This window comes from Passer montanus, unplaced genomic scaffold, assembly GCF_014805655.1.
Source record: "Passer montanus isolate IOZ18808 unplaced genomic scaffold, ASM1480565v1 scaffold96, whole genome shotgun sequence".
NCBI classification, from domain to species: Eukaryota; Metazoa; Chordata; class Aves; order Passeriformes; family Passeridae; genus Passer; species Passer montanus.
The window spans coordinates 847,157-865,399 of record NW_024375034.1 but is presented as its reverse complement, the minus strand read 5'-3'; the positions used below and the strand labels follow the sequence as shown (position 1 = coordinate 865,399).

The following is an 18,243-nucleotide window of genomic DNA, read 5'->3' as shown; positions in this document are numbered from 1 at the left end:
TGTCAGAGAGTGAGGGAGAAGGTACCCCTGAGCCTCCTCTTCTCCAGGCTCCACACCGCAGCTTCCCCAGCCACTCCTCATCAGATTTTTGCTTCAGACCCTTCCCCAGCTCCACTGCCTTTCTCTGGACACGCTCCAGCGCCTTCCCGAATCCAGGGGCCCAGAACCGGACACAGCACTCGAGGTGCAGCCCCACCAGTGCCGAGCACGGGGGAGAATCACTGCCCTGCTCCTGGTTCTGGTTCCTCACACTATCCCTGGCACAGGCCAGGATGCCACTGGCCCTGGCCACCAAGAAGGGCTTTTTGTTTCCTTTTTATTCCCTCAGGGAAGCCCTCAGCAGCCGGTCTCCATGGCGGCTGGAGTAAAGCGGGGCGCTGCCCTCCACCTCCTCCTCCTCGTCCTGGTCCGGCTCCAGGCCAGGCGCAGCGCGGGGCCGCCCCGGGCCGGGGCCGGGCGGAGGAGGAGGAGGAGGAGGAGGAAGGGGCGGCGCTCGGCTCGGCTGGGCTCGGCGCGGCCATCCCCGGGCCCCGCATCGCTGCGTGCGCGGAGCCGCCGCTGCAGCCGGCAGGATGATCGCCGCCCAGCTCCTGGCCTACTACTTCACGGAGCTGAAGGAGGACCAGGTCAAAAAGGTCAGAGGAACAGCCCCCCGCCGAGGGCCGCCCCCCGCCCACGCCTCTTAATTTTTAATAATTGTTTTAAAAAACCCCCCCCGGCACGATGGTTTCGTTGCTTTGTCCCCAGAGCCACCCAGCTGCGGGAGGAAGGAGGGATAACCCCGGGTTTAAACCCTCCGGAGCATCGCCGGTGGAGATGGGAGTGGGGTGTGGGTGATGGATGCACAGCGGCCGGTCCGGCACGACCTGGCGGCTTTGGCAGTGAGGGTGATGGCTTTTCCTGCTTTTCATCGGCACCAGCATCCCCGGAAAGGGGATTTCCCCTTCTTTCCGAGGATGCCTGGGAGCATCCCCACTCCAGCAGGCGAGGAGCAGGCAGTTTTTGAATTATGTGCCGCTGCAGGATCAGAATTTACAGGAAATGGTTGTCGGTTGTGCTTAAAAAGAAGCGTTTCTATAGGCTTCTTTTCCTCCAGCATTAGGTGGTTGCTGCTGTGTGGTTGGCACAGCCCTGGGATCGAGCACTGCCACAAGGAGAAGGGTGCGGAGCCCAGGATAAATAAGAACATGGCAGTTAGGTCCTGGCTGGGCATATTGCAGAGCTGTGGGGAGCCTGGGGCTAGGATGTGGGGACACGCATTGGGAAAATAATGGCAAATGTCGGTGAGTCGGGCTGACGTCAGGAGAGCGAGGCTTCCCAGGCGGTGCCGTGTGACCCACCTGGGCGTGCGGCTGGAGGCATCCCTAACACATTTCGGGAAAGCCTCAATGACAGCATTAGTAGGACTGATTTGTAGTGTTCTTGGGGCTTGAGCATCTCCCCGGCAGGAGGACAGCATCTCATCCCTTTGGGCTTCTGGCTGTGCCCGGGCAGACCTCAGCTCCAGTGTGTGCCCCACTCGAGACGGGCTCAGCCGTGCCCACTCCTGACACAGCTTCCCATGGTTTCCACGTCTCCTTCCGTGCTTTGGGTCTTTCATTTTTCTGCCCAGCAGAGGCTGTGCTCAGCCTGCAGCGTCCTGCACCTCCTGGCCCCACATCCGTGCCTCTCCTGGTGCCCAGGCCCACTGTGCTCCTTTTCCTGCGGGATTTGTGAGTGCTGCTGCTGGTGCCAGGCGTGCGTGCCGGGCTGGGGCCTTCTCTGCCTGGCTGTGTGTGTTATATTTAGAAGGCCAAGATAAGCACGAGTGTGTGTGGTGGCCAAGGGGTGGCAGAAAGGCTGTGGGGAAGGCACAGAGAAACTCTGCGCTGTTCTGGGGGTTATTTATTGCAGGATAGTTTGGCACCATGGGGCTCCTATTGTCTGACAGTATGGGAAACCGTTTGGCCAGGGAGTTGTAAAGCATTCTTATGGATCGAGCTGGTTTTGTCTGGAAAAGTGAAGAAAAAAAATAAAGCCCATTTGAAAAGTCAGAAAAGCAGGCTACCGTTTTTAGACCGTGTAAGACATCTTTTCCTGTTTGTGTCCTTTTGGAACGGATATTGAGCCTCCTCGGCTGTGGCTGTCCTTTAGGGAGGCTGGCTGTGGCAGCCAGAGGCTCTGCTGCCCCGCAGGAACCTGGGGGCCTCCATTCCCTGCTTCCCCCGTGGGGCAAAATGCTCTTGCTCCATCTCGGCGTGCTGCTCACGAGGTCTGTGCTCCATCAGTGTGCTGCTCCTGGGGATACGTGCCTGCACGGCTTCATTTCAGGTCCCTCCCTCCTCCCGGCTTCCGGGAGAGCAGCACTTTCTGCGGGTACGTGCCTGTGGCTCAGGGCTGCCGACCAAGGCGTGGTCCCTGCTCTCCGTGCTGCCCCGTGGGGCTCCTGGATGCCGTGGCTGCTCCTCTTCCTCGCTGGCCCGGCACAGCCATCGGCTCAGCGTGTGGTGGCACAGCTGGCAGGTCACCTTCAGGATGCTGCTGTGGGTCACAGCAAGGCTGTGAATGGGTTAAAAGTGCCGACGAGCCAAAGCTGAACGTTCTTCTTCTCTTGTGGCCTTTTCCTTATTTTATTTTATTTTATTTTATTTTATTTTATTTTATTTTATTTTATTTTATTTTATTTCATTTTATTATAGTTTATTTTATTTTATTTTATTTTTTATATTTTATATTATATTATATTTTTATATTTTATATTTTATTTTATTTTATTTTATTTTATTTTATTTTATTTTATTTTATTTTATTTTATTTATTTTATTTTTTTAAATTCCCATCCCTGCAATGCTCTGCAGCTGCCTTTGTACTGTGGAAAGCCTGTGGAGGGGCATGGATGGGGCTGGTGGTTTCAGGCCCTGAAAGGGATAAGCTGCATCTAAGAGCTAGTGCTTCTGTGCTGGTTCTGCTGGGTTTGTGTGTACCCCCTTAAGTTTCAGTGTGGTTTTTCAAAAAATTGATAATTTTGGGAATGTTTTTAAAGGTGAGTCCTGGCAGGATGGAAGTTTAGAGTTGAAGGAGGGGTTTGTTCATGGCGAAAAGCCCCTGCAAGGGAGCATTTTCCAGTGAAACCACTCGTAATGGCACTTCCATGCCACCTCAGCAGCAAGCTGGCAGTGCGTGATGCCCTGTGCTGTGTGAATACACATGTGGTCCAAGCAGCTTAAATTATCCAGATGTTTTTGCAGACATCTGTTGCCTGAGTGTTTGTGACATTCTGGGGGGAGCGGCAGGAGCTCAGCATCCTCGCTCAGACAGGGGACTTGGCCCAGACTCAGCTGTGGCCCCGGTTTCTCCTAAGGGCTGGCTCCCATCCTGAGGGGTGAGGGAGCCACGGAGTGTGCCTGGCAGCTGTGCCACTGCCCGTGTGCGGGAGAGCTTTGTAAAACTGCCTTTTGTTCCCAACAGGTTTGTACCTGCCGGAGCTGGCCCCGGCAAAGGGAGCCTCTAGGTGTTGCCTGGTTTCTGTCTGTCAGGGGAACAATATGTTTTTGTTGTCTTACCTGAGTGAAGAAAAAGGTCTTGCCATCCAGGAGTGACCTGTAGATGTTTAACCTTGAAAAAAAACCTGATGGAATGGAGTATAAAATGTAACAACTAGTATCCAGAAGAGCCTGGTATTGGTGACTCGCCCCTACAAAGGCTTTTTAGGAACCGATCTGATAAATCATAAGTAAGCACAAACAATTTCAAAACGTCTAAACTACTTGTTTTAACCTGCTTTGGCTCCTGATGAATCTTCCTCATGCTGAAAGGAGTATGATTAGCTCTGCAGAAAAATATTTTCATGGTGAAGGGTTTTGGCATGAAGTCTGTGTCAGTAAAATAGGTGCTAATGATTTCTGAAATTGTGGGAGTGCTCTCTTCTTGGATACCACTGGCTGCTGTCAGTGTCCAGGAATGAGGCATGTGTTTAAGGAATGGCCCTTAGGCTTAAGCCTTTAGTGCTGCTTGTTTCATTTATGATTATTCACAACTGCTGGATTTTCAGAAACTTCTTTTCCCCCAAGTACAAACTGCCTCTTTCCTATGTGACCAGGAAAAATTACATGAATGCAGTTCAGATGATGAAACCCTATTTTTAAAAAATTGCTCACAGATTCTGTCTCTGGTTTGTTTTGGTCTCTTTTGAGAAAAAGAGAAAAAAAAAAGTGAGCTCTTGGAGGACTCCCACAGTGGCAGTCTGGGAAGATGCCCTTCCTTGGGGGTGACTCTGAGATGGCAGCTAAATAAAGGAGTGTTTTCTGCTCCCTGTCTGTCTGAAATTGTTCCTGCCCTCTGCCCCCACTGGGAAGACCTGGCACCTGTCTCCAGTGGGAGCTCAGTGGGTCTGCTCCCATCTGTCCTGGGCTCCCGTCTGTCCTTCCACAGCTTCCCCGTGCCCACGGCTGAGATTTGCTTTGTGATCGGCTTTTATTGCCGGCAGAGCAGGGAGTTATTAAACCTCCATCCTGTAATCCAGCCTCCAGCCCCCCCGTCTCAAGTTATTTATGGCCATTTGCTAGGAGTTTTCCCTTGGAGTGCTGCGCTTATTCCCTTGCTGCCACACTGCTGGAATGACTAACCCTCTTCCCGCCAGGGAGAAAAAAAACCCTGCCTTTTTCCCCCCTATTTTCTTTTTTTAGTTTTTCGTGGTTTTGGATGTAACACGTAGGAGTGACTTTTTTCGGTGTCCCCGCCCCGGGAATCTCGGCGGTGGGGATGGATGGCTCGGGTGCCATGCAGAGCGATGCTCCCTGCGTGCAGGAGCGTCCAGCCCAATTATGTAAGGGCGCTGGCAGCGCTCATTGGTCTTTGGCGGCAGCAGCAAGAGCCCTCCCTCCCGTTTTCCCTCGCTGCTGAGGGCAGCACAGGGGCAGAGGTGGGGAGAATGGGCTCGTCAGTCCTGACTGTGCAAACGCCACAACCTGCAACGCTCACAGCAGCGCTTTCGGTGAGCGGGAATCCTTCCGCCCTGCTTCTGGGAGGAGGATGCAGCAGTGGGGCTTTGTAGAGGGGTGTGTTAGTTGCACGCTGAGGTCTGACTGTGAGTGGTGTTTACTGTGGCTTTCACTGGGAGAGCCGGGGAATCGGCCCTCTGAGCGGCAGCGTGGGCTGCTGAGAGCTCAGCCTGGAAAAGAGGTTGGTTCCCCCCCTCCTTTTGAAGGGAGTATCCTCATGCTCTGACATCATGGCTTTACACACTCTGCTAAAAAAACCACGGCAGGGTTTGCCGTGAAGGAGAGACCTTCTTGCTTAGCCAGACTCCAGCCTCTGCATCCATCCCCACGGCATTTGGGGCTGCAGAGAGGGCACATCCCATCCAGGATTTTATTTTTGGAGCGAAATGATGCCAGTGCCTGGCTGTGGTAGGGGCTGGCGGCCCATCAGGGCGGCGCAGGATGCAGCAGGGATGTGGGGATGCTGCCCTGGGGTCTTGCATTTGGCCTCTGTTGCAGAGAACCTGAGCTCAGCTCTTCTACCCTTCAGCTGTACGCCTGCACCGTCACGTCACCGGTTCGTGGGGAAAATGCATGGTCTCATTTCATCGTGGTGTTATCAATCATGGTATTGTTCCTCTGCAAGCAACGACACTGAAAAGTTCACAGCTTGTGCAGCCTCTGGCTGTGTCCCCTGTGGTCCAGGCTTGCCTGGCCCCCAGCCCTGTGGATGGGGATCAGGCTGGATACTGTGCCCAGCAGCACTCTCCGTGCCTTCTGCCTGTCTGTGTAAATAAGTGCTGGGTCACGGCAGGAGGGTGTCTGGCTCAGGGAGATACTGCCTTTGGGGAGACCTTGAGTAGGGCGGGCAGGAGTGCTTTCTGTATGAGCAATTAGATTGGTGCTGGTTTTATGGTCAGTTTAGGGTTTAATGAGATTTTGATTGCATTTCCTTTGTGAAGGGCATTATTCATCGCTTCCCATCTCAAAGTCCCTGGTATATGGAGCGCTTGTGTGCATATGGTTTACATAAAGTGGTTTTTTGTGGCCTTGGTCTTGTAAGACACAAGTGCCAGCTTGGAGATGAGCTGCTCTCAGGGCTTCCAGAGCAGCCAAGGAGACATGGGGAGCCTTGGCACAGAGCTGGCCTGGGGTTTAAAATGAGGTGGCTTTTCCAGTTTTGCTGAGGACAGAAAACATGGGCAGGGCTTTATTTTTTGTCTTGCTAAGCTGCAAGCAAAAGTGATCCCAAAGGTGTGGCTTCGATCTGAGCCATTTGTGGAACCAAATTTCCAAGGCAGGTAAAGAAACAAGGCAAGAATAGACTGGCAACTGAGGTAAAAAGGGTGGGAGGTGTGTTTGGCAAGAACCCCTCAAGGCCATGTTGTATTTTTCAGGCATCAAAGCATCTCTCAGTCTTCCTGACAGTGAAGGTGGTTGTAATATTATGGAAAGCAATTTTGTGGGAAAACTAGAACTGCCTCCTTTTTACAAGTAGGTAAAGCAAGCTCCTGTCATTGGAAGCCACAAGGAAGAAGTCAACAACTTTTCATTTGATGTTTTGTCTTGAGAAGGAAGGTGCCATCTGCTCACAGTCAAGTTCTGTCTTTCCAGACCCTCTGGTCATTATAGTTTTGGAGTGGGATAGCAAAAGTGGTCTGCTACACTAAAATAATTTCTCAGCCTGTGATGTAGCCCCAAAACTACTGTGGCAAGTCCTTCCCAGTGTAAGGCTTTAAACACAAAGCACCCCTGACACCCACATCTCCCCATTTGGGACAAGGTGCCAAAAGAGGGTTTTTTAGCTCCAGCTCTTTAGCTCATGGACAGTCAGGAGAGCTGAGAAGTGGGGGAAGGGCTGGAGGTGGTGGTCTGGGGCTGTGGGCAGATGGTTTTGTTTGGAAGTGAGGAGGCCAAGTGATGTGGGGCCGTGGGAAGACAGTAGGATGGAGCTCACCTCAGGAGGCTTGTACCTCCTCCATGACTTTGAGTCAGAAGATGAGGCATGAAGCGTGTGGCTGTGTGGTCAGCCTGGCCAGAGCCCTGGGGCCGTGCTGGGGCTGCACACTATCCTTGCAGTTAAGAGAGGGCAGCCCTTCATGCTGGTGCTGTGTGTCCCCCAGATTGACAAGTACCTCTACGCCATGCGGCTCTCCGATGAAACGCTGCTGGACGTCATGGCTCGCTTCAGGAGGGAGATGAAGAACGGCCTCTCCAGGGATTTCAACCCAACAGCTGCGGTGAAGATGCTTCCCACCTTTGTGAGGTCCATTCCTGACGGTTCAGGTAAGCAGCTGAGGGTTTGTTTTCCATAGTAAGCATGGGTGTGCTTTGTGGAAACCTGTTGGACATGCACAGTGTCCTACCAAGAACAAGAGGGATTTGCTTCCTGGCAAGCCCAGACAGTATTTAGAAGACAGCCTCCCCTCTGTGTGCAGGTCTGTTCCCGCAGATGCTGGGAGGTTTTGTGATTCCTTTGTCATTTTGATGCCAATGGAAGGGCCCTTCCTAGCAGTCAGTTCACTGTCACTCAGTACATTTACTCTGAGACCAGTCTGCCAACAATCAATACTTCACATGGAATGATTTTTGATTCATGCAGTTCAAACTCATGTGACCTAGAGTCCTAAACACAGCGGCTTTTAGTGATGTGCTGTTTCCTTTAACATCTCCTCTTACTTTTTCCTCAGTGGAACTGTGAACCATTACAGGCTGAATTTGAATTTCCTGGCATTCATTTTGCATTTTGTAGCTTCCTCTTCCAGACTGCCTTGCTGGAAAACTCACAGAACTCAAGGAGAATGTAGCACGTGGCTCCAAGCTGCTGCTCTTCTGTGCTAAGCTTTTTCCATCTGGATGCAGGGCTTGTTTTTTCCATGCCCACTGTACCAGATAAAAGTGGCACAAACTGCTATCAGACACCAAAAAGGTGTTATGTTGGTAATTGAGACCAAGATTGCCTCTATTACTTGTTACTTAAAAATTAGTATGTGTTTGTAAAAAATACCATATGTAGAGTATCTAAATGTATTTATAAAAATTATATAATAGTGTTTATTATTTAGTAGTAACACTGGGTTTCCCTCTCATGTAGCATGAGCTGCTTAACTAGTGTGCCTACCACAAATTAACAAGTTTGGTGCCTACCTTGCAGAAATTGCAAGAACTGTATAACAGAGTTATTACCTATTTTGAGGAATTTTTTTTGAGTTAAAATTGAGAATTTATTGGTGAAAGAACATGAGGCCAGGTGCTTTGTGTAAATTGGTACTGCTCTCTGGCAGGTGGAATTCTCTGATAGCTTTGCTTTGCTTTGCTGTTGCTTTCTGCCAGCTCAAGCTCTTAGTTGAGATGTGATTTGCTGCCTGAGGAAAACCAAAGGAAGAATGTATTTGAATTCTCTGTTTCCCTTATTTTAGCATTGCTGGCTGTTATGTTGAAATGTTGTGTTGAAATTTGCAGCCTATTGAGAAAGGCAGAAGCTGCCACACACAGCTGGGTCACAGGCAGAGGTTGCACTAAGGGTTTGCACATGAGGTGACTTCAGGACTTTTGTGTGGGATCCCAGCATTTCTACTGGCTCTGAAAATCCCTGTTTTTTCATTGATATTTGTTTTGAATTCATTTGAGTAGTGACTTGTCCCCAGTTCCCTGCCTGCCTTATCAGGCACTGCACATTATCAAGCCTGAGCTGCTTGCAGTGAGTAAAATAATTTTGAAAATTGTTTCATCGTGCAATCTGGGAAGACTTAGAGATGGCCCAGGAGAAGGGGATCTGCACATGGCCAGGAGAAGTGTGAGAGGTTGCTGAGCACTGCTGGGACTGAGGAGGAGCCAGAGCAGTGAGCAGCCCTGGTTGTGTGTAGGCGTGTCTGTGTGTCAAGGCATTCATTTCAGATTGTGCATTACACACCTGCCTAAAATAGAACCTCGTGTATTGTGTCCAGGGCACTCAGTTCCTGCTCCTGAGCCTGCCTGGCTCCTGCCAGCCTCTCCAGGCCGGGCACACTGCTGGCAGTGCTTTGCTGCAGGGATTAGGGCAAGGCAGTGCATTGCCCAGGACAAGTTCTATAGAACTCAGTGGTGATCTGTGTGTGTGGGTGGCTAGAGCCCCTTTGGACAGGTGTTAGAAAAGCAGGCAGAGCCATTCCATTCTCCCCTTGAAAGGGCATGTTCTGAGCCCAGGTATGAGCAATGTTTGCTGTGAGGGGGTGTTGTGGCATTTCTTCCCCTGACTCACCCGTGTGTGCCTGTCACATCTGGCACAGCCATGGCACGGATGCAGCCAGGACAGGTGCAGAGCCCCTCCCTTCCCTCTTCCTCCCAAAGGTTCTGGGGGCCCTCACGGATGTGGCTGTGCTGATGTGCCCAAAGATGGCAATTTCTGCCTTCAGCTGTCCCTCCGTAAAAGCCAGAGGCTGAAAGCCTGCCCTTTTCTCTGGCCTGTCTCTAATTACTGCCTTGTAAGCTCTTTCCTCTGAGTCCAATTATTATTATGGGAGCTGACTATTCAGAAAAATACTGTTGTTTACTTTCAGATCTGTGCTTGTGTTCTTTTTCAACAAGGAGTTTGTGAGCAGTAATTCTAGAGACTCTGGAGGTGTTGATGTTAACAGTTTTTTCCCCCTTTCATTCAGAGTTGTTTAATTTTCAAAAGCCATGAGGTTTTTCTGTCCCCAGTGCCCAGAATGGTACCTTAAGCTAATTCAAAATGCTTTCAAAGTCCAACTAAATTCACAGCAGGTTTGATTGCACCTTGGTGTTACAAAGCACAGATTAAATGCTGCTACTTAGGTTTAATTCCATAAGTACACTAAAAGAAAACTCTAGTTGCACGCAGAAAGCTTTACACTCTGGTTCTGAGATCTTTTAAAGGGTGAAGGATGATTCTTAATATTTTTTTACCTTGCAATGAGCTTGATGGTGCTGGAAATCAAGCACCCCAACCTGTTAATTTATTTACAAGGAAGGTATTTCTGAAGTGTAGTGTTTGTTTGAGGTATGCACTTAGGCTTGAAAAAGGGCCATCTGGTCCAGTGTTGATTTTCCCATTAGCTCTTGGAGGAAATGGCTTACACTCAACAGATTATACCCATAAGATAAAGCTTATTTGGGTATTTGGCTTAATGAGAGACTTGTGGTCAGTGTTTGACTTCCAAACTTGCTGCAATGAAGTAGGTTATGAATTTTTTATGCTGAGCCAAATAAAGGGAACTGCATCTCCAGTTTGTGTAGGCTCATGTTTTAAATGGCATTTGTGTTGGTGCAAAGCAGTGTTTAAAGCCACACTGCTCAGAAACAGGTGGGGAAGCCCTGTGAGATCTGTGTTTTGGCAAACTCACCTTGCCCATGTCTTGAGCAGCAAGAAGGACAAGTTGCATTGCAGTGCAGTAAAATTAGGAGGTGTATTAGAAGTTGTGGGCTCCCACTGTAATTTTGCTATGTTTTTCTGTATGGAGTTTATTGCTCCTTGTGTTTTCTCACATGACAGTGTTTTGTTTCTGTGTTACATTGCAACCTTGGAAAACCAAAGGGACATTTGCATTGTGTTTTTGCCTCTCTTGGTCTGTTTCTGTTAAAAATCCTGTCCTGAGGGACACCTTGTGTAGTTCATCACCTTTGCTGCCTGAGATGAGGCTCCCAGAGGTGCATGGGGTGATGAGGAGGAACAGCTCACTAGGTCAGATTTTAGGAGTTTTGATATAGGATTGGACAGAGTAATCTCAGAGGCAAGTATGGCTCTGGAAATCCTTGTGGATAAATTGCATACCTGGAATCTTTGTGTCAGCCTGGGCTCAGAAGGCTCTGGGAGCTGAGTGTGTTCAAGGTAACATGTCACAACAATCTTCCCAGCTGCTAGAGCTTTTTCCACTTTGAATTTAGGTAGAAGTGGAAAAATGGCAATGTTAGGAATGGCCTTCTGAAAATCACGGCTGATGAGGAAGCAGGATGAGGAAACACCACTGCCTTTGCTCTGCTGCCCTCCAAGCAGCCTCGGTGAGCCCGGGATGCCCTGCACAAACACAAATCCTTGCCAAGAGCCCCGGTGATTGTCTGCAGCCTGGGCACACACTCCTGTGTGAGAAAGTTGTGCACACTGCTTCCCTAAATATCTTTTTGCAGACTTTGACAATCACTGTCTTTGCTCCCTCTTTGGTAGGGCATGAGATAGCACCAGCAGGTCAGACAAATATGTTTGCCTTGCTCTCCAGGGGTGCCAAAGGTGTGATTCCTCAGATAGCCAGGCCATGTGTGCGGAGTCTGTGGGGATTGGAGGGTACTGGATTGGCTTCAGCTCTCTCCAGCACAGGGGGAGATGGAGGTACCCCAACTCTTTCCTCCTGGGCAGACATTAGGAGTTCTGTGCAAGGCATCACAACTTCTGAGTAACTCCTGCAGGAGTACAGGGCTGGTTTTTTAGGCTGTTGTTTCTCTGACTTCTCTTATCTGTCTGCAGTGAATCTCAGCCTTTCTGGACATGAGATGGGGAGTGGTTCCTACTTCCATTACATCTGTGTGTAATTTGTTGATTTTAGAGCAGCCACCATTCATTGTTATTTGCCAAAATGACACAGGTTTATTTACAGCAAAAGGCTGCTTGTCAGTGGTCTGGCATCCCTTCATTTTACTGTCTCTGTTTTCAACATCTCTTTTGGCTTTCTCCTGAGATCTTTGCTCTGCCATCTTCATCATGAGATCTGGATACAGACTGTCCACTGTTTTGAATTCTTTGTGGGTAAACCTTCATCGCAGTTGCCTGTGTATCCATGGTGGTTGGCATTGCCATTGCACCAGCTTCCTGTTAAATTGTAGGGAATCAGATCAATGGAATCAGGTTCATGGGGATGCCCTGCAGCTGGCACTGTAGGGACTGGACATTTGCTTCCGTGCTGCACTTTACCAAGCTTGATGTTTCCCAGATTTGTGTTGCATACGCTTTTTAATCACTTGTGTCTTGTTTTCCACATAGAGAAAGGAGATTTCATTGCACTGGATCTTGGTGGTTCTTACTTCCGAATTCTTCGGGTGAAGGTATCGCATGAGAAAAAGCAGACGGTGCAGATGGAGAGTGAAATTTACAACACCCCAGAGGACATCATGCATGGGAGTGGAACACGGGTAAGCACCTCTTCCTTGGCACATCCCTCTGAAGATTAGCTGCTTAGATTTTAGAAAACTCCCACAAGACTGAGCTTAGCATCGTGGCAGTTGAACCTACAGCATGCAGACTGTACCTCAGTGTCAATGCTGAAAATTAAAATAAAGAGTGTAGCAGAGCATGCATGGGTGCTGCAAACCTGCTGTCATCATGTGGGAGACTTCTGGATAAGAGAGGGAAAAGATGGCTTAGAAAGAAAAATTCTGGTTTTTATAGTGAACTTACTTTCTGTTAGTACAAATGGAGAGCAGGAAAACAACTTAGTCTTTGTAAGCAATGAACATGACCAGCCCTGCAATTGTAGTGTTAGATGAGGGGTAGAAATCACCATGACAGCCACATCTCTGTGCTGGCAGTCTGAGCAACTCAGCATTCATGGAAAGTACAAGTACATTGAAAAAATTACGGGAAGCTGATAGAATGTTTTGTCACAGCTTCACTTAAGTTTTGCTGAGTAATTTAAAGGGTTTTTTGGTTTTTTTTTTTTTTTTTTTAGTCTTCCCTGTTCCAAGTGTAGAAAATATTTGTATGCGTACACTTGGATTTCAAATTGATTTGGTTGAAAGTTTTTTAAGTTTTTTGGGTTTTTTTTTTTTTTTTTTTTTATGATCAGGAAGTGGATTACACTGGCAGATTTGTCTCTGTGTCAGCCTTAGGCAAAACAAGTAATTTTCGTTGTTGGAAACAACAAAGTTTCTACACTTTTTATTAGAATAAGGTGCTGTTCAGGAGTGTGAGACCCACAGGAAACTTGAAGTTTGTTTCACAAGAATAAGCAAAGTAGGAGAAAAAGAAGAAATATGGGAGCAGCATTTCTACCTTTAATATGTTCTCTGTAGTCACCTTAATACCTTTATTGTCTGTATGTAATAAGTGGTTTTCATTCCCATGCAGCAGTGAGTGTAAGATGGCACTCATGTCTTGCCAGTACAACTGATAAAAGCATTGCTGTGATATCTGAACTACAGCAGTAAAATAACCTTCTTGTAAAGACTTGTCTTAACCTTATGGCTTTGTTTTTGGGCCAAAAGGTCATGCAGTGGCTTTCCCACAGGGTGGTTTTGGAGAGAGGCTGTGCTGAGCTGAGCTGCCTGTGGCTGGCAGGGACAGGGAAGTTGGGTGGGCTGCTCAGAGGCAGCAGGAGTTGCTTGTCCATGGATGGGTGTCAGGAGCTGGAGGCTGACAGGCAGCAGGGCTGTCTGCACACCCCAGTGTCTGTCCTGGGGAGGCAAGGCAGGCTGCCTTTAGGGGATTCTAGATGGAGACATGATAAGGGTGGTAAGGAGAAGCTGGGAAGGGAGACATCAGCTCTGCTTTCTTTCCATGTGTTTGTCATATCTGTGTTTTAATTTTTCAATATCCAAAAGCCATTTGGCTGTGTGGAGCTCAGGCTGATAGGCTTTGTCATGGCTTTTAGGCTGAATGAAAGGCGAGCAAGGCTTCTGCTGACCCCATGGGCACAGTATTGAAGTACCAGGAAAATCAGAGCAGAACTTGGAAGCGTTATCAGAATAGCACCCGGGTTTGAAGTTGTTCCATGATGATACCCAGTGCTTGCTGTGTGCCTTCAGAGGGAAGCAGGGGGATGCCCAGGAGGCAGACAGGCTGCTGATGATTTGGTGCTTATGACTGATGTCTATGCTTGAGGTTTTCTGAAATGTCCGAGCCAGATTTGTGGAATACTTGGACTGAGCTGCCTGTGTGGGGTAGGCTACTAATGATTTCCAGCAAGCTGTGTCATTAACTTTGCTGAGTTACACTCCTAAAGCTTAGTGCGTAATCAGCTTATTGAAAGATTGTGATTTATGGCTTCACATCTCACTAACATGGTTTGTTTTGATATTTTCTACTTCACAGCATTCAAACTTCCATTTTTGTCCATCTGTCAGGCATGGGCTTACCATGTTTTACCAGTCAGACAGTTCCCTATCAAAGTCAAGGGCAAAACTCTGATTGACTTCAGTAGTATAATAGCAGGTAGAAAATTTGTAAGAATCCTGTCTCCTGTGCTAACTCAGTGAAAGGGAATGTGCCTGAGACTTTTGGTGTTGCTTTTTGTGTTCTGCCATGACTGGAGATAACTTATGGATTTGTGACTGTTCTCTGGATCTCAAACTGTGGTTTCCTTGCTCCTTAAATCATCCCCATTGAGGGGCTTGGGCTTGAGCTTGGATCTCCAGTTGCTTGTCCAAGTCTGCTGGCCAAATGCATCATTGTGGAGACCTCTTGGAGCCCAGTTTGAGCAGGCAGCTTCTTGGTCAGGGGAATTAAGCCTGATCTGTTGCTCAGGGTCTCAGTTTGTATTGCCTCAGGTCTGTAAATCAGATGGTCCTTTCCTCTTGGCTGTGGCATTCTCTCTGTCCCTCTTTTTGACATATGATAAAATATTTAGCTCACACTGTTCCCTACTGCAAATCAGTGGGTAAAAGAAGACTTTGATTTTTCCTCAGTGCATCTTCCATACTTTAATGAAATTTTACTGAATCTTTGTCATGTTGCCTCTACTATCCAGTCAGAGTCATTTGGCACTGGTAAGGTTTGGATGTTAATATGGGCACAGGCACACACAGACGCTGCCTTGAGTCTCCTTAGGAAAAATTTACGAGCGTCAGTGGTAGCAATACTAATAAATGTCTGTCTTTTTTCTGCTTTTGAGCCATGCCATCCCTCTGTGGTTTATGAACAACAGTAGCACTGCCAGACCGTGCATCACTGACTAGACACAGCTCCTGTAGTGTCCACATTATGGCTAATAGTTAACTGGATTTGCCTGCCCTCCCAGTGTGCTGCTAACTCACACAGGTGGGCTTCAGCCCATCCTGCCAGGCCTGTGTGGGCAAACACAGCAGGTGCACAGACTTTTTGGAGTCTGTTGGGAATGCCCAGGAATTTTTTGCTTTTAGACTTACAAAGCAGATCCCGTCTTTTCTCTATGCATTGGTAGTTCTTTGCATGAGAGGGATTTTTGTAACAACATACACAGTCAACATTTCTGCTTCCTGCTCTCTGAACTCCCGAGGGGTTTCAGGTTGGCCCCTGGTTTTTGTTTGTAATCCTGGAAGCAGCTGAAAGTTCAGTAGGATTGAGTATTCAGCAAGATACTTTCAGATGGGAAGCATAATCAAAACACACACTCCTGCTGTTTCTGTGTTCCTCCTGGAGAAGTTGCTATATTCTATTACGTAACTGCAGCTATTTTCATAATTCCTCTGTCCCTCATCTGGACAGCTGAAAATTGTCTTCCAGAAGTGCAGCAGAGTGCATTGCATTCCCATGTTGTTTCTCTGCGTGGGCTCAGAAAAATGTCTTTGATTTGCCCAGGGCAGTGAATGGCAACATTCTCCCTGGGAAACCACTGTACTTTTCCTTAATCAAATCTGACCTCATTTAAGGCATGAGTTTAAGGTGTTCAGTTTAATTGTAACATTACGCACACTGCTTCTTGACCTGCTTTGAAGGACAAAATTTTCCTATTCATCCTTTGTAATTGCTGCAGTCTGTCTGTAGTACATTCCTGTCTCTCCAAGACTCTCAATTGTTCTTAATAAAGCTGTGTGGGCTAATTGGAACCAACAGATGTCTTTGTGTACTCCCTCCCAGTTATCCCCAGTCTTCTTGGCAGATTACCTCCTCTCATCCCACCAATGCTGTAGATAGGATTTGTTCAATTTTCTTTGGGTTTTTGTTTTTCAAGGAGTTCAAATGTGAGGCACAGTTATATCCTGGGGCAGGCAGGCAGTGACTTGTTAATAGCTTGCCATCCATCTGTGGTATGGGTCAGTTGAAGGCATGTCTGGCTTTCTGGTGCTGATAAATACAAACCTGGGTTTTTGTTGTTTCAGTTGCTCAGGCTTGATTTCAGCTTTGAGCGTTGCAGTCTACCTGAGGGGCTTTCTAAGTGGCTCAGTGTGCTTTGTGCCTCCCTGGTTCCTGGCCTGGCTGACAGGGACACAGTGCCATGGTCACAGGTGCCATTGAGGTATCTGGGTGGGAGTTGGTACCCACAAGCCTGGTGCAGGCTGCCTACATAGTTCAACCTCTCAAAAAAGTGCAGACAACATCCCCATTTTGGGTTGTTTCTCAGAACATGGAAAATATTTAGATGAATCCCTTGGATTTCCTTTTTGTTTGTTTTTTGTGTGTCTTAGGACTAGATTTGGGATGATGTTCTTTTGGGTAGCTCCTGCAAAGTGCTGGGTTCTCTGGTCTCAGCAATGCTTGAGACAAGCAGATGTTGTCTTCTCTTCATCACTGTAAAAGTGCTCAATCTCCTGTGGAACTGAATCCCAAATGTTCTTTGGACTGGCTCCTTCCTGTTTTAGAAAGGTTAAAAAGGCATTTTTGTTCTCATCAAATGTTAAGTGGAAGGGTTACAGCAGGCTCGAGAGCCACGAGCCTCTTGTTTCAGGAAGTGTTTTTATATGGGTGTAAAAGATGCCTACAGGATTAGGTGTGTAAAAGGACAATGCATTTCATAATGTATTATTTATTAAGGTATTAGTATACCCTGCTTGAGAGTATTTTCATAGCTATGCCATTTATACATCTTTTAAAATCTGGAGAGCTATTTTCCCCTTTCCTCTCACTCAGAGCAGTTTTCATATGGAGTTTGAAACATTTTCTCCCTGAAGCTGTATGTCTAATCATGGTGTTTTAATGTTTTTCTTACAGCTTTTTGATCATGTTGCTGAATGCCTGGGAGACTTTATGGAGAAACAACAAATCAAAGACAAGAAACTGCCGGTTGGGTTTACATTTTCCTTCCCCTGTCGACAATCCAAGCTAGATGAGGTAAGAAGATTTCACTGTTTTCTTAATACACAGAAGAGCTGCCATGTTATTGAAGCAGTATCCCAGACAAGTCTCATTTTTGGGATAAATGAGTATTATATCTCACTGTTAGACTGTGTTTGTGTTTATGTTTCTGCCTGAAAGAGTTGGGTAACAGAGAGGAGGAGACAGCCGGTGTTTTGTGCTGAGCTCCTCAGTGTTATGGCTTACCCTCTAAACATGGCAGTGGTTTTCCCTGCCTCCTGTGCAGCCTTTTCCCCCTCTCCCCGGGGTGTGGCTGGTGTGACCCTGCCCAGCAGGGTGTGCTGGGGTTTGCTGTCCCTCACGAGTGCACAGGGATCTGGATCCGGGTGTCTGTGCCCAGCGTGATCCTGATCCCGGGGACCAGGGCCACTCAGACAGGTCACCTGGAGCCAGCCTGCAGTGCAGGGGATGGGGATAACCACCCTGTTCCCTGACTGCTGGCATTCCCAGGACAAGGATGCTCCGGTGTTGTCCTCCTTTTGCTCCTTGTACCACAAATGACTCAGCAGCCTCCCAGTACAGCATTGCCATGGCAACGGTGTAGCAAACGAGTGCAGGAAAGTTAAATCTACACAAAACACTCAGAGGCTGCCCTGTTAAAGCATGACCTGCTTTTCCAGCTTGCAGGTCTCTAGGTTAGCCTGGTGCAACAGCCCCTCAGATGCTGGTGCTGAGGAGGGCCAGGTGAGGCATGATTTCTTTACATTTCATACTTCTTGGGCAGTGCTGAGAGCTGAACCCAAGGGTGCTGACTAACTCAGGGTCTGAAAGCAGTTCAGAGCAGAGAGCTGCCTTTACCTGCATCAGATCAGAAGAGATGAGTTGATCTTGGGGCAGCTCTCCCATCTGGCCATGGAGCATGGCGAGGCTTGGGCTCCTGACCACAGCAGAGCCGTGCTGGGGATGTGGTTGTGAAGTTGGGTTGCCCTTGGGAAGGTTTGCTCAGCTGCATGATGAAAGGTGCTTGTTTGTGGGCTGGTTGGCTCCAGCCAGCTGGGATGGAGTCGTGCTTGTGTGGGGCAGGCAGCACATGGGTGCCACGGGGACACCTGAGCAGTGGCAGAGTGGAGTGGGATAGTAATGAGACAAGGGGGGGTGCCTCTTAAAGAGAAAAGCCAACAACAAAAAAAATTATTGGCAGTTTTGCTGATGTGTTTTGAGTGTTTGAAAAATATGTTTTCTCTGGATTCTGTGGGCCAGGTTTGTTCTTGGATTGCTACTTCTGTGAGGCTGCGCTTGCCTGGGTGTTGTTTTCTTGTGCTTGGTGAGCAGGAGGAGGCAAGGTGGTCCCTCTTTGCTCCAAGGGTGATA

At 48.1% G+C, this 18,243-nt stretch overlaps 1 protein-coding gene across 1 annotated transcript in view; it reads left to right on the top strand.

Annotated features, from left to right (window-relative positions):
• Positions 1-466: 466 nt before the first annotated feature.
• The window catches only part of LOC120496093 (hexokinase-1), a 36,378-nt gene continuing 18,601 nt past the window's right edge, over positions 467-18,243 (top strand). Inside the window, exons 1-4 of the mRNA XM_039696163.1 lie at positions 467-635; positions 7,082-7,244; positions 11,929-12,077; positions 16,789-16,908. Coding sequence (XP_039552097.1) covers positions 573-635; positions 7,082-7,244; positions 11,929-12,077; positions 16,789-16,908 — 495 coding nt within the window. The 5' untranslated portion in view covers positions 467-572. The remainder of the gene's footprint in view (positions 636-7,081; positions 7,245-11,928; positions 12,078-16,788; positions 16,909-18,243) is intronic.